Below are 14,351 nucleotides of genomic sequence, written 5' to 3' on the forward strand. Positions count from 1 at the left end.
GCAAGAATTCTACTTGCCAGAAAAGACAGCCATGGATAGGTAAAGAGGTAAAAGACAACAGAAAACTAAAAGAAAAAGCCTATAAAATTACAAAAAATAGCACAAATCCTAGCAAATGGGAGAGATACAAAGAACAGAAAAGAGTGACAAGGCAGAAAGAAAGAGTTACAAAAAGGGAGTATGAAAAGAAACTTGCAACGGATATCAAAATCAACACGAAAACATTTTATATTTACATTTTAAAAGAGGGTGATCAGAAGCAATGTGGGCCACTTGAAAACTGATAATGGTGATGTTGTCAATGGAAATAAGAAAAGTGTGGACATGCTGAATAATCCCTTTGTGTCAGTATTTACAGTAGAGGAAGAGCATGCCGGACATTTCAAGGAAATTATTATTGAAACACTTGACTGAATTTTCCTAATCCTGCGGAGGGCGGGTTTGAAATTGGGACGGGGAGCAAAATTACAGGTTCTCGCATCGGGGTTGCTCCCTGACATATCCCCACTTCCAAGTGATCTTACCAGAGAGAGCAACTGACCGGCACCGGCTATCCACCCAGTAAGCAATTATGTTCAATTAAGTTCTCACTTGGGGGTAAATGATGACATTGCTGGGATCTTCCCGATGGTGGATGAGTCCCCTGCTGAGGCCATTGCCTGGAGGCGGGGTTCATCGACACCTCCTTTAAAGTCCCCCACTCCTGAAGCCATGTGTATCAGCGGTCCACTGCCACGGCCACAGGCTATCCTGTGGAGGGGCACCCCCTCCACAATGGTGTCCTGACAGCTGTGGCCACACTTATTTTTATAATCGCATAATTCGTAAGAGGGCACCTTCATCTTGAGGCGTCCTTGCAGTCTCCTGCCTGCCTCACGAATGCCCACCTGTCCCGGTGGGACTGGGGCCCTCTTGTTGGACCTGCTAGTCTGGAATGCCCGCCATCCTTAATTGGATGAGGTTTCTTCATTGGCCACCTCCGGGAAGATCACGACCAACATCCCACCACAGCCAATTCCAGCTTCTTGATCCACAATTGAGGCTGATGTCAGGATTGCGACTCAGTCCAGACATTTTAGCCCAGGGACTCACGAAATTAACATAAGCAAGATAACAGTGATGGAGAAAGTAATGTCACTAAAGAGTGACAAATCTCAAGGACCAGGTGGTTTCTATCCCAGGATATTAAAGGAAGTAGTTGAGAACATTTCAGGTGTCCTAACCAAAAACTTTCAAAGTTCTCTCAAATCAGAAACCATTCCTTTAGATTGAAAAATTGCACATGTCACTCCGCAATTTGAGAAAGATCACTGAGGGAAACCAGGGAATTATAGAGCAGTTAGCCTGCCAGCCACCACCCCCCCAACCCCCCACTCCATGGGCTGAATTTAGTTCTCCCCCAGGTGTCGGAGTCCGGGGTGAGGGGGGTGCCTGAAGAAGGCTCTAGGAGAGAGCTGCCACATACCCCGACGCTGGGAGGGCCCAGCCTGATATTGCCGGTGGCGGTGAGGCCTCGTGGCTGTACCCACTTCCGCTTGGCCACAGGACCTTCATTTGCATATTTAAATAAATTAAAATTAATGAATTAATCATACTTAGGTCACCGCCCTGAGTTCCTGCTCTGATCTTCGGCCCGATGGCCAGCACTCCCAGGCCTTCAGATCCCTGTCCGGGGTAATGAGGTGCCACACTGGTGGGGAGGGGGGAGGAGGGAGGAGGTAAGTTTCTCATTGTGGGAGGATGAACGGGGTCAAAGTAACATTATTGGTGTAGGGGATGGTGGGAAGGGTTGGAGGTTAAAGAATATGCAGTTTGTCAGAGGGAAGGTCAGATTGTAAAGGTTTTGGGGGGAAAGGGAAAATTAATAATTTTATGGTTATTGGAGGGATGGGAGAGGGGCAAAATAAGTGTATTTAATTTTTTAAATTCACTTTAGCTTTAAATATTTAAATCTGCTGGTGGGGCTGACAGCCCTTTAAAAAGGCGTCAATGCCTGCACACAGGCAGCTGACGCCATTGCCGGGAACAGAAAGCCCACCCTCTCCACATGATCGGAGGGGGCGGCCCACTCTGGCAATTCAAATGAGCTGCCGCATGGAAGATTGCAACGGCACGTGACATGCGGCCGGTGCGGGCAGGCCGCCCCCTCCGATCATGTGGAGAGGGTGGGCTTTCTGTTCCCGGCAATGGCGTCAGCTGCCTGTGTGCAGGCATTGACGCCATTTTTAAAGGGCTGTCAGCCCTACCAGCAGATTTAAATATTTAAAGCTAAAGTGAATTAAAAAAATTAAATACACTTATTTTGCCCCTCTCCCATCCCTCCAATAACCATAAAATTATTAATTTTATGGCCCGCCGCCATTCAACCCCAGTGGTTTTTCTGTTGCTTCCAGGCCAGCCAGCCAAACTGCTGCTGCCCACACTGATATGGTGCGGTTCACAGCCGGGCCTTCTGGCCCAGAGCTGTTTGAGCTCATCCTCCCAAACCATCGGCAGTCTCTTCCACGGAAAGTCAGCAGCCTTCCCCCAGCCATGCTGCAGCCACAAGGGTAGCATTGCTTAGGAGCACTAGGACAGGCAAAGGCACAAGGAAGACAGGTAGTAAGAGAATGCACAAAGTTGATTAATTGACTTTTGTATGCATTATGGCATACTTCTGAATTTGGTTTGGAAAGTTTATTTTGTGGTGGCTTTTATTTTTGCTTTGTGGCCAAATGAATACTATGATGGTCAGTGACTGAGGAAAGGTAAGGTGTGGAACTGTTGGTGAATGGGGAATTGGGGTTGCGCTTACTGGGATTGCAGTTGGATGAGTTCTTCTTGGACAGCCCAGGCAGAAGGGCATGTCGCAGTTCCTCCTCCCTGCTTCTTCCTCCCCCTCCTGCTCCTGCTTCTCAGTTGTTTGCATAACTAGTGGCAAGGGCTGTCCCCTCATGATGTTAAGGTTGTGCAGGGCGCAGCAGACCACCATGAATCATGACACAATTTTCCCAACACGATGCGGGACAGTTTAACAGCCTGGAGGTATGTACCCAGTGGCAGGCCAGGGTGTCAGAACTCCAGCCAAGGCTATAGGCCCTCCCTCCCTGCCTGACTGGGTGTGGGTGCAGCCAAAGGCTGCTCGGTAGAGGATTCCACTCCCCACCCACCTGCCCCCCCCCCCCCCACCTCACAGTGATGATCTGGCTGATTTCTCTATTTTTATTTGATTTTCTTTTTAAAGCTGGTAAGAGGGCACCTTCATGTTGAAGCATCCTCTCAATTAATTTACCTTTTACTGCAGTTTGCTGCTTGTCTCAAGCTGGAAGGCCTCTGATTGGCCCTCCAGCTTCAAGAGCCCACCTGCTGTCCTTAATTTGACAGGGAACCTGCCTCCATGCCAGTTAATGTGGGCCTCCTGGTCAAAATACCAGGTCAGTAACTGTTTCCCCCCAGGGGTGGGTTGAGAACCCAAAAACAGTCCCAACTCTTATTTCCCACCCCCAAATTGAAAATTCAGCCCCTTCAGTGGGAATCCCATGGGGAGCCTGTATATCTAAGTAATTCCAATTCAGCAAAATGGATCGGGCTTACAACGGGGACGGGGTAGGTGTGGAAGTTGTAACCTGGTGCTACCTTGCCCTAAATAAAGATATTGCCCCCTTGCAGTTTCCAGAATAATGTCACTCTTTTTTTATTCGTTTGTGGGTGTTGCTGGCTAGGACAGCATTTATTGTCCATCCCTAATTGCCCTTGATCTGAATGCCTTGGTAGGCCATTTTAAGAGTCAACCACATTGCTGTGGGTCTGGAGAAACATGTTGGCCAGACTAGGTAAGGACAGCAGATTTCCTTCCCTAAAGGACATTAGTGAACCAGATGGGTTTTTACAACAGTTGGTCACCATTAGACTAGCATTTAATTCCAGATTTATTAATTGAATTCAAATTTCACCATCTGCTGTGGTGGGATTTGAATCCATGTCTCCAGAGACTAGCTGGGCTCGGGATTATTAGTCCAGTGACATTACTGCTATGCCACTGCTTCCCCATAAAGTAAAGTACAGTTTGTAACCTTTATTCCACTTCACTACTCTTGAAATAAAAGAACACAAGTAATTGGAGCAGGAGTAGGCAATTTGGCCCTTCGAGTCTGGTCGAGTCATTTAATACGATCATGGCTTCTACTTCAATTCCACTTTCCCACAATATCCCAATATTCCTTAATTCCCTTAGTATCCAAAAATCTTTCAATCTCTGTCTTGAATATATTCCAAAGGTCCAAAACCCTTTGAGTTAAGAAATTTCTCCTCATCAATCTAAATGTCCTTATTCTGAAATGATGACCCCTAATTCTAGTCTCCCCATCCAGGGGAAACATCCTCCTTACTCTATCAAGCCCCTTGATAATTTTATATGTTTCAATGAGATTACCTCTCATTCTTCTAAATTCCAGTGAATATGGGCCCAGACTACTCAATCTTTCCTCACAGGACAATTCCCTCATCCCAGGAATCAGTCTAGTGAACCTTCGTTACACTCCTTCCAAGGCTAGTATATCCTTCCTTTGGTAAGGAGACCAAACCTTACACAGTACTCCAGGTGTGGTTCCACCAAGGCCGTAGACACTGAGAGGTTGTTTCCCTAGCTGGGGAATCTAGAACACTGGGTCATAGTCTCAGGATAAGGGGTTGATCATTTGGGACTGAGATGAGGAGAAATTTCTTCACTCAGAGGGTTATCATTCTTTGGAAATGTCTACCCCAGAAGGTTGTGGATGCTCCATCGTTGAACATATTTAAGGCTGAGATAAACATATCTTTTGTCTCTCAGAGAATCGAGGGACATGGGGAGCAGGCGGGAAAGTGGAATTGAGGCAAATCAGCCTTGATTGTTTTGAATGGCGGAGCAGGGTCGAGGGGCCTGTTCCTACTTCTTATGTGCACAATTGCAGTAAGATTTCTTCACTCTTATATTCCAATCCCTTTGATTTCCTAGTTGCCAGCTATACCTGCATGTTGACTTTGTAATTCATGTATAAGGACACCAGGTCCCTCTGAATACAAACATTTCCCAATCTCTCACCATTTACAAAATATTCTGCTTCTCTATTTTTCCTTCCAAAGTGGATAGCTTCACACTTCCCCACATTATATTCCATTTGCCATGTTCTTGCACATTTACTTAACCCCTTTGCATCCTCTTTGCATTCTCCTCACAGCTTACTTTCATACCTAACTTTGTATCGTCAGCAAACTTGGATGCATTACACTTGGTCCCCTCATCTAAGTCATTGATATAGATTATAAATAGCTGAGGCCCAAGCACTGATCCTAGCAGTACCATACTAGTTACAGTCTGCCAACCTGAAAATGAGCCGTTTATTCTTGCAGTCTTATTTTCTGTCCATTAATCCATACTAATATATTATCCCAATCCCATGAGCCCTAATTTTGTGTAGTAATAATAATACGTGAGGTATAACTCATTCACATGAGGCATTAAAGCTGTTCCAGTGGTTTAGGTGAATGCTCGAGGGATCCTACAGCACTATATGAAGATCAGGGAGTCTTGGACAACATTCAACCCTCAGCTAACATCACTGAGAAAAACAACAGATCAACTGATCATTCATCTCATTGCTGTTCATTAGCTATTAAGGTCTTTTAATGTGATGTAGCATGATATGATTGGAAGTATTCATTTGTTGTACATTTGTCATAAATAGCATATTTCAATCATATAACTTATTAACAATTTTTTGGGGAAAGAGAAACATTGTAGAGAGATATGCTAATCAGTTCTGCAGCAACATTATTAAGGACCAGAGGTTGTTTAGTCCTGCTTTTTCTCAGATAATAGACACTTGGGCTTTGGGTACCCAAACAGAACAAAGTCAGGTTCATAATGTTTATACAGCTTTTCCCTCCAAGCCATGGGAATGTTTTGAAACCATTGCTCTATATCATTATTGGTTGACTGATTCAAATACTTAGGTGGGAAGCGAATATTTTCTGCTGCCAATAGTTGGAACAAGTAATTCGCATCAGTGTCCAAGGTCTCTAATTTCCCAATAAAATCATATTTTACCTGACAAGGATGGCACAGTTGGTAAATTGGGCGCCAGTGGTTATTTAACTGTCCCATTGGTCTCCTAGGATCCAACAGGTACTGAATGAAATGGGAGAAGGTAGCTTTGATTCCTGCTTTACGAGCTTTCCAGGCAGTAAAAGGAGGATTGGACATCTTCCCATAGTACCTGAGCATGTGGAAAGAATATCGATAGAAGTATTTGTTTGGATTCTCGATCTTATCTTGGTACGCTGAGATCAACCGTACGAACGGATGGCGGACAAAAAGAAACTTGATATTATTTTTCTGAAGCATCCATTTTTGAAATGGTCTTTGTTTCTGCGATCTCTTGAAGTAGTCATGTATGGACCAGGGCATTTTTACAGGACCTTGCTTCCCAAAGTTTTGTTTCAGCAAATACAGAACCTGTTTCCAATGAGAGCTTGCCACCTTAGGGATAGCGCAGTAGATAATCTGCAGTTTGTCATTGATGATGAAGTTGGACAACCTTCTATTTTGCAAATCCTCAAAAGATTTAGATTTCCCCCAGAAGGAAAACTTGGGATCTGTGCAGACTTCATGGATCCTCTTTGTTCTCTCTATTTGCTCCAAGCACGGGGTGCAACTTTTGGTAAAGCTCTGGTTACTGGCCTCAGGTTTGGAATGATCAATGGGCGACACAGAATTCGGCCAGATATCCACTATGCTACCTTTGTAATAGTACAAGATGAGCAAGGTTTGAAGAACGATGATGGAGATGGTAAAAATCTGCAGGAAGCTTAACTTGAACATGCTTTTCCACGAGGTCAATCTCTTTGTCCCCATATGTATGTTGGGTACAATTGATGTGTGTCTCCACAGCACTGTGCAACAGCCAATGTTTTTTCCCTTCAAAAGAATATACTGTTTATACAACCAAATAATATGAAAACCTTTTAAATCACTGGATGGATATCAGCTGGACTCTTGTGTCCAATTCTGGGCACCAAGGCCTTGGAGACAGTGCAGAGGAGATTTATTAGAATGCAACCAGAGATAAAGGACTTCTGTTATTCGGCGAGACTAGAGAAGCTGGGATTGTTCGCCTAATAGCAGAGAAGATTAAGGGGAGTTTTAATAGGGGTGTTCAAAATTATGAAGGGTTTTGATAAAATAGATAAGGAGAAACTGTTTCCACTAGCAGACAATGTAGATTTAAATTTAAAAGCCAGGGTAGAGAGGAGGTTTTTTTTTAACTCAGCAAGTTGTTATGATCTGGAGTGCAATGTCTGAAAGGGTGGTAGAAGCAGATTAAACATGACCTTTCAAAAAGGAGATATAATTAAAATGAAAAATTTGCATTTATGTGGCACCCTTCATGACCTCTGAAAACACTTTACAGCCAGTGAAGTACTCTTGAAGTGTAGTCATTGTAATATAGGAAATGTGATAACCAACTTGCATACAGCAAAGTCTCACAATGTGATAAAGACCAAATAATCTGTTTTACATGTTAGTTGAGGGATAAAAATTGGCTAGCACAACAGGGAGAACTCTCCTGTTCCTCTTCAAATAGTGTCATACAATCTTTTGTACCCACCTGGGAGGGGAGAAGGAGCCTCAGTTCTAGCATCTCCTCCAAAAGATGACATCTCTGACAGTGCAGCACTCTCTCACTACTGTATTGATGTATCAGCTTGGATTATATACTCAAGTCTCTGGAGTGGGACTTGAATCCATGACCTTCTCAATTCATAGGAGTGCGACCCACTGACCCACAGCTGACACTACAAGGAAACAACAGGGAAGCGGGACCGATTGGGTAGCTCTTTCAAAGAACCAGCACAGACAAGGGGCAGGATTTTGGTGGCAGGAACTGAGGCGGGCAGGCGAGTAATTTCCCGATGCGAGCTGTTGTGCCGGTTTCCCGACGTCATTCCGATGGTCAGCGATTTTTGCGACAAGGTGGGTAGGCAGGACCCCGCAACCCACCCAATTCTAAGCAACGACCAATTAAACCTATTAATGAACCTGTTGTCAGCTCATTATGGACTAGTCTACAATTTTTGTGGGAAGGCATGGGATTCACATTGGATCTGGAACAGGCCAAGTAGAAGGAGGCAGCAATGCAGCAGGGACCCAGTCATGACCGCTCCATTCAATTAGATGGACCCATAAAAGGGTGATTGGCTGAGAGGGGCACTCATTCATTGGCATATAGTTGCCATTGTTGGGCAGAGTTAACGGAGCAAATAGTCTATGCACACTTGGTCAGTTGAGGGGATCGTGACTCTCCAGAAATAGTGCGGCTATAGCAGCGGGGTATAGTGAACATTGTGAGTGCTGCTAACCGCAAGCAAGGCAACTGCTGGCCCTGGGACTAATGTACTCAGAGATAGGGACAAGTAGTGATGGGGATCAATAGCCTCAGGAACGGATGCAGAGTCCTAAGCATGAGGAGGGCAGGTGAGAGAAATGAGGGGCAGGAAGGCAATGAAGCCATAACCTCAGTATGGAGTTGAACCACCAAAGAAAAAGCTACCAGGACATATCAAAGAATCAGTGCCACAGGAGACTGCGTCAATCCAGGCAGATGATATCTGAGATTTGTGGCCTTGTTGAGGAAGACTTCAGACCTCGCAGTACTGGTCGCCATGCCCTGCCAGTAGCCATTAAAGTCACTGTGACTTCACCGCTTCACCTCTCGCTCATTCCAAGGATCAGCAGGGGATCTTGGTGGCACCTCTCAAACAGCAGTGCACCATTGCATCTTGCAGGTCACTGATACCCTATTTGCCAAAGCAGGACAGTACATACGACTTCAAACAGATGGGGCCTCGCAGGCACATTGTGGTGCACTCTCCATTATATGGCCCTCCAGAGAGGTGTGACCTTGAAGAGGGTGAGGCAGTTCATTGGAGGAGGAGGAAGAGGTGGAGGGAGATGCAGAGCAGAATGGTGCCCATGCTGTGCAGGGAGGTGGCCAGGGCCATCTCAGGAGTCAAAGCATTCATCGGGTTGTTGTGGACGCCAGGGCACATCTGATTCAAGCACGTGTTCACCTGAGCACTACTCATCCAACAGAACTGCATGTTCTGGCATTCACTTTGCTCTGACTGTGAGAACACATCCATTAAGCACACAACTTTAAATAGTTCCATTCTTACCGACAATATATGGCACACATCTCTCCAGTGGTCTCAGTGTTGCCATTCAAAGACCATTGCTTCCCTTCACCACTTCTTCCCTCTTTTTCAGTTTGCTCATTAAAGAATGGAAGCTAACACATCTGGGATCATGTCTCAACATTTCCTATGTAATGAAAAAATAACAATTCACACAAGCACAAATGAAAGTCACCCTAGTGAACGCGGTGGCCTTCGCTCTTGGCTGCTTCTACACAGTACTCCCCTTGTGGCCTCAGATGAGGTGGAGGCAGCCTGCTCGCGTGTGTTTGCTCACAGCTGAGATGCCCATGGCAGTCATCCCCGCCATTGCAGTGCCAGTGGGGGGGACACCTCCAGAGGCTACTGCACCAGGGCCCTGCTGCATAAATGGTCCCTCAGTCAGCGAGGCCAAGGAGGGCGATGATGGTGATGATGAACCATGAGAGGTAGAACTCTCATTCTCATTGGTGACTGCTTCAGCCCTTTAATGGCACGCTGGATAGCTAGAGGGGACCACCAGTTGGGCTGCAACTGGCATCCACTCCATGGATCTTTGCGCCATCAGCGCCACTGACCAGTCAATGCTACAGAACATTGCATGCACTCTGTGCATGAAAATGCGCTGTTCCTGCATCCACTCAGAGTGCTGCCGCATATGGCTCTTCATGAGGTTGGTCACTCCCTCAATGGAGGAGCGTTCAAAACCTTGAACCATGGTTGTGCACATAAGTTGAATGGATCCCTCCATTCTCAGCCCATGACTCCGCACTCCCTCAGGGAACTCTGACATGCGGGCACCATCTCACACTGCTGGTCAAAATAGAGGCACCTTGCTTGTGACACCTGAGGGTGTGCATCTGCGCCCAGCTGAACTTGGCTGTGTCTGTCCTCCATCCTCTGTGGGACACTGCCCACAGCTGCCCCTGCCTCTTTCACCTCCTCCTGCTCACTCATGACACGCTCTTCACCCAGTGCCTCCCTTTCTAATTGCGTATGGGGACCCACCGATATGAGCGTATCTGCGCTGGTGGAGGATGTGCTTGAATTACATGATGGTGCTGGGTCTGTGGCTTCCATCTCGTCTGAGGATCCCGGTGATGTTGCTGTGGCAGTTGTGTGCTTCCCCTCCATAAATGGCCCTCTGGGAGACATAAGGAGATCATCAGAATCTGCCTCTGACAGCAGATGCCTCTTCAGAGCTGAGGCTTCCCAATGCAGCTGAAGGTTTGGCATGCTGTCTTGCAGGAAGGAGTGCACTCCACACCTTTCATTTACAGAATTCAATATCTTTTCATCCTCTCCTACAGGTATTCCCATCTCTCCATCGCTCACTTCCTCATGCGAAGCCACTCTCGCAATGTCAAGTGCTGCCTCCTCCATTGCAGTAAGGATGGTGAGCTGGGGCACACCTCCTCCTGTGCAAATCCTCTCCCTTACATTGTGTGCCCTCTTCTCCTGCAAGGACAAGAGAGAGGTAAAGCAATGCTAGCCTCTCTAACCAAATCCAGAGGATCATTTAAATGAGATCCTGCATTTATCAATGCTGCCAGCTGCTCAGTAGCACTAGGGATTTGAGCCTTACTCAGGGGTCACTAATTATCCTGGGCACACATTTCTCCCATGTTCAGGAGCACCATTCGCCCTCAAGCTATTCAGCTGGTGTGTCTGCTGATGGCTGCAGACCTGGGGGCCTGTCATCTGGATGTCGTGTTGCACTCACCTTGCCAGAATGAAGGTGGTCATTGAATCTCTTATGGCACTGCACCCAGGTGCTCTTCACGACACTACAGCTACGCACATACTCTGCCACCTCCACCCAGGCCTGCTTGATCTGGCTGGGTGACCTTCTCCTGTCACTCTCCAGGAACAAGATATGTCATCTTTCTCACACCACCTCCAGCTTCACCTCAAGGGTGACATCGCTAAACCTCGGGGCTGTCCTGCCATGGTGTCTGGCCTCTGCCTTTCCTGCTCCTTGCTTCTCTCTGCCATTGCATTGTAAGACAGCTGCCACAATAATGGCTGCTGCCATCATCCCTTAAATTCAGGCCCGCACATTCAGACTTTCGCCTCCTTCCAAATCTAGGTGGAAATATAAGTTGTGAGGAGGATGCAAGGAGGCTTCAAGGGGACTTGGACAGGCTAAGTGAATGGGCAAGAACATGGCAGATGGAATATGATGCGAATAAGTGTGAAGTTATCCACTTTGGTAGAAAAAACAGAAAGACAGAGTATTTCTTAAATAGTGAGAGACTGGGAAGTGTTGATGTCAAAAGAGACCTGGGTGTCCTTGTTCATGAGTCACTAAAAGCTAGCATGCAGGTGCAGCAAGCAATTAAGAAGGCAAATGGTATGTTGGCCTTCATCGCAATGTGTTTTGCGTACAGGAGTAAAGAAGTCTTGCTGCAATTGTATAGAGCCTTGGTGAGACTGCACCTGGAGTATTGTGCACAGTTTTAGACTCCTCATCTAAGGAAGGATATACTTGCCATATAGGGAGTGCAGCGGATGTTTATCAGACTGATCCCTGGGATGGCAGGATTGTCTTATGAGGAAAGATTGAGGAAGCTGGGCCTGTAATCTCTGGAGTTTTAACGAATGAGAGGTAATCTCATTGAAACTTACAAAATTCTTACAGGGCGTGACAGGGAAAATGTAGATAGGATGTTTCCTCTCACTGGTGAGTCTAGAACCAGAGGACATAGTCTCAGAATACGGGGAAAGCCATTTAAGACTGAGATGAGGAGGAATTTCTTCACTCAGAGAGTGGTGAATCTTTGGAATTCTCTACCCCAGAGGGCTGTTGAAGCTCAATCATTGAGCATGTTCAAGACAGAAAATCAATAGATATTTGGATACTAATGACATCACGGGATATGGGGATAGTACGGAAAAGTGGCGTTGAGGTAGATGATCAACCATGATCGAATTAAATGGTGGAGCAGACTCAACAGGCTAAATGGTCTACTACTGCTCCTATGTTCCTGTGCCCACCACCACTAATTGGCCACCAAACCCACCCTCCAGCCAATTAGCCCCAACCTCCAGGAAAATCACAACCTGTGACTGCTTCCCTCTTGAAGTGGGATCAGGATCTGGAAATGGTTACCAATATTGGGGTTCCAACTCCAAATGGAAAATTCTGTCCGTGACGTGCTGTCTGATTCTATAACTAGCAGCCTTTTTCTGGCAGTTAGTGTGTTGACAGCAAAGGTAAAGAGGGTAAAGAAAGGGTTTGTATTTGTATAGTGCCTTTCACAATGTCAGGATGTCCCAAAGTGCTTTATATCAAATTGGGTACAGTTAGGGCAGACAAAGTCTCGGTTCAGCATTTCATCCAAAAAACTGCAACTTCAACAGTGCAGCACTCCTTCAGTACTGACACTGGAGAGTCAACACCTCACTAAAGTATTAATTAGTCTGCCTATTGGAAGACTGGAAAAGCACATATGGTGATACGTGTGAGATGATAGTGTCCAGTTTATTTAACACAAGGCTTTATTGTTACAGCCCGCAGGTCATACTATTGGATGACTGGATATTGGACACTAAAACTCCTGATCATAAGGGTTGTAGGGTCCACTTACTAGAGAAATGCTGAACCCAAGATGATTTCTAGATTGTACCTGAAATTTGTAGTAATGATATATACATGGAAGTTAGTTTTTAAGATCAGGCTTGAAATAATAGCCTTCTGCATCGTATATTATTTACTTCACGCAAACGGTAGTTGAGGCTAGGGTCACTTGGAAATGTAAAAACTGGGATTGATAGATTTTTGTTAGGCAAGGGTATTCAGGATTAGAGGCCTGCTCGGGTCGGTAAAAAAACCTGACCCAAATCCGACCGAACCACAGCGGGCCCGAGCCCGACCCGGCCCGAGTCCCTCAAATTTTGCCCCGGGCCCGACACGACCTGAACCCGCCCATCCATTTACTTCCCTTCCTGACACCGAAACTGCAAGAAGCTGCAGCGCATGCGTGATGACATCACAGTGACGTCACTCGCTCACTGCACAGACTCAGTTTCATCCAGGACTCCCAGCTCAGGTAAGTATTTTAATTTCAATACTTACTAGCAGAGCACTTACCGTGCGTGTCCGGCCCGATGCAACTTAACTCGATCTGGACCCGGCCCGACCCGAGCCTGAAAGCCGTAACTTGAAGATGGGCCCGACCCGACCCCGACAAAAGTCTTCAGGTCCCGTCGGGTTCGGGTTGGGTAGCAGGCCTCTATTAAGGATTACAGAACCAATGTGGGTAGATGGAGTTAAGATATAGATCATCCTTGATCTAATTGAATGGTAGGACAGATTTGAGGGACTGAATTCCTGTTCCTATGTTCCTTTCTAGGCTCATATGGAGAATGGCCATATGGGATTGGGTACTGGAAGGGTGGAGGGAGCTTCTGGTTCCCATGAAACCATACACTAGAAGAGGAGTTCTCAGACGGGTTCACAAAAAGATTTGATGAGTGCAGTAAAACGAGCTTACATGAAATAAAGCTAGTGCTTAATTATCAGTGATTGAACCCAGAATGGTGCTGCCATGTAGTGGCTCCCCCTGGGAACTGCAGCTATACATATCTCAAGAAACGACTGAAGGCACTGGATACTGCAAAGGCTATGGGCCCTGACAATATTCTGGCAATCGTACTTAAGACCTGTGCTCCAGAACTTGCAAGGTGGGAGTGACTGCCCTTGACTGGCCTTGACATCAAGGCAGCATTTGACCGAGTATAGCATCAAGGAGCCCTAGCAAAACTGAAGTCAATGGGAATCAGAGGGAAAACTCTCCGCTTGTTGGAGTCATACCTAGCGCAAAGGAAGATGGTTGTAGTTGTTGGAGGTCAATTATCTGAGCTCCAGGACATCACTGCAGGAGTTCCTCAGGGTGATATCCTAGGCTCAACCATCTTCAGTTGCTTCATCAATGACCTTCCTTCAATCATAAGGTCAGAAGTGGGGATGTTCGCTGATGATTTCACAATGTTCAGCACCATTCGCGACTCCTCAGATACTGAAGCAGTCCGTGCAGAAATGCAACAAGACCTGAACAATATCCAGGCTTGGGCTGATAAGTGGCAAGTAACATTCATGCCACACAAGTGCCAGGCAATGAACATCTCCAACAAGAGAGAATCTAACCATCTCCCCT

At 46.2% G+C, this 14,351-nt stretch overlaps 1 protein-coding gene across 1 annotated transcript; it reads right to left on the reverse strand.

Moving 5' to 3' along the window:
• Positions 1 to 5,812: 5,812 nt before the first annotated feature.
• LOC137383608 (carbohydrate sulfotransferase 12-like) lies at positions 5,813 to 6,874 on the reverse strand. Its single transcript, XM_068056763.1, has one exon. It carries the CDS (start codon positions 6,872 to 6,874, stop codon positions 5,813 to 5,815), a length of 1,062 nt encoding a protein of 353 aa, XP_067912864.1.
• Between the last annotated feature and the right edge of the window lie 7,477 nt (positions 6,875 to 14,351).

This window comes from Heterodontus francisci, chromosome 24, assembly GCF_036365525.1.
Source record: "Heterodontus francisci isolate sHetFra1 chromosome 24, sHetFra1.hap1, whole genome shotgun sequence".
NCBI lineage: Eukaryota > Metazoa > Chordata > Chondrichthyes > Heterodontiformes > Heterodontidae > Heterodontus > Heterodontus francisci.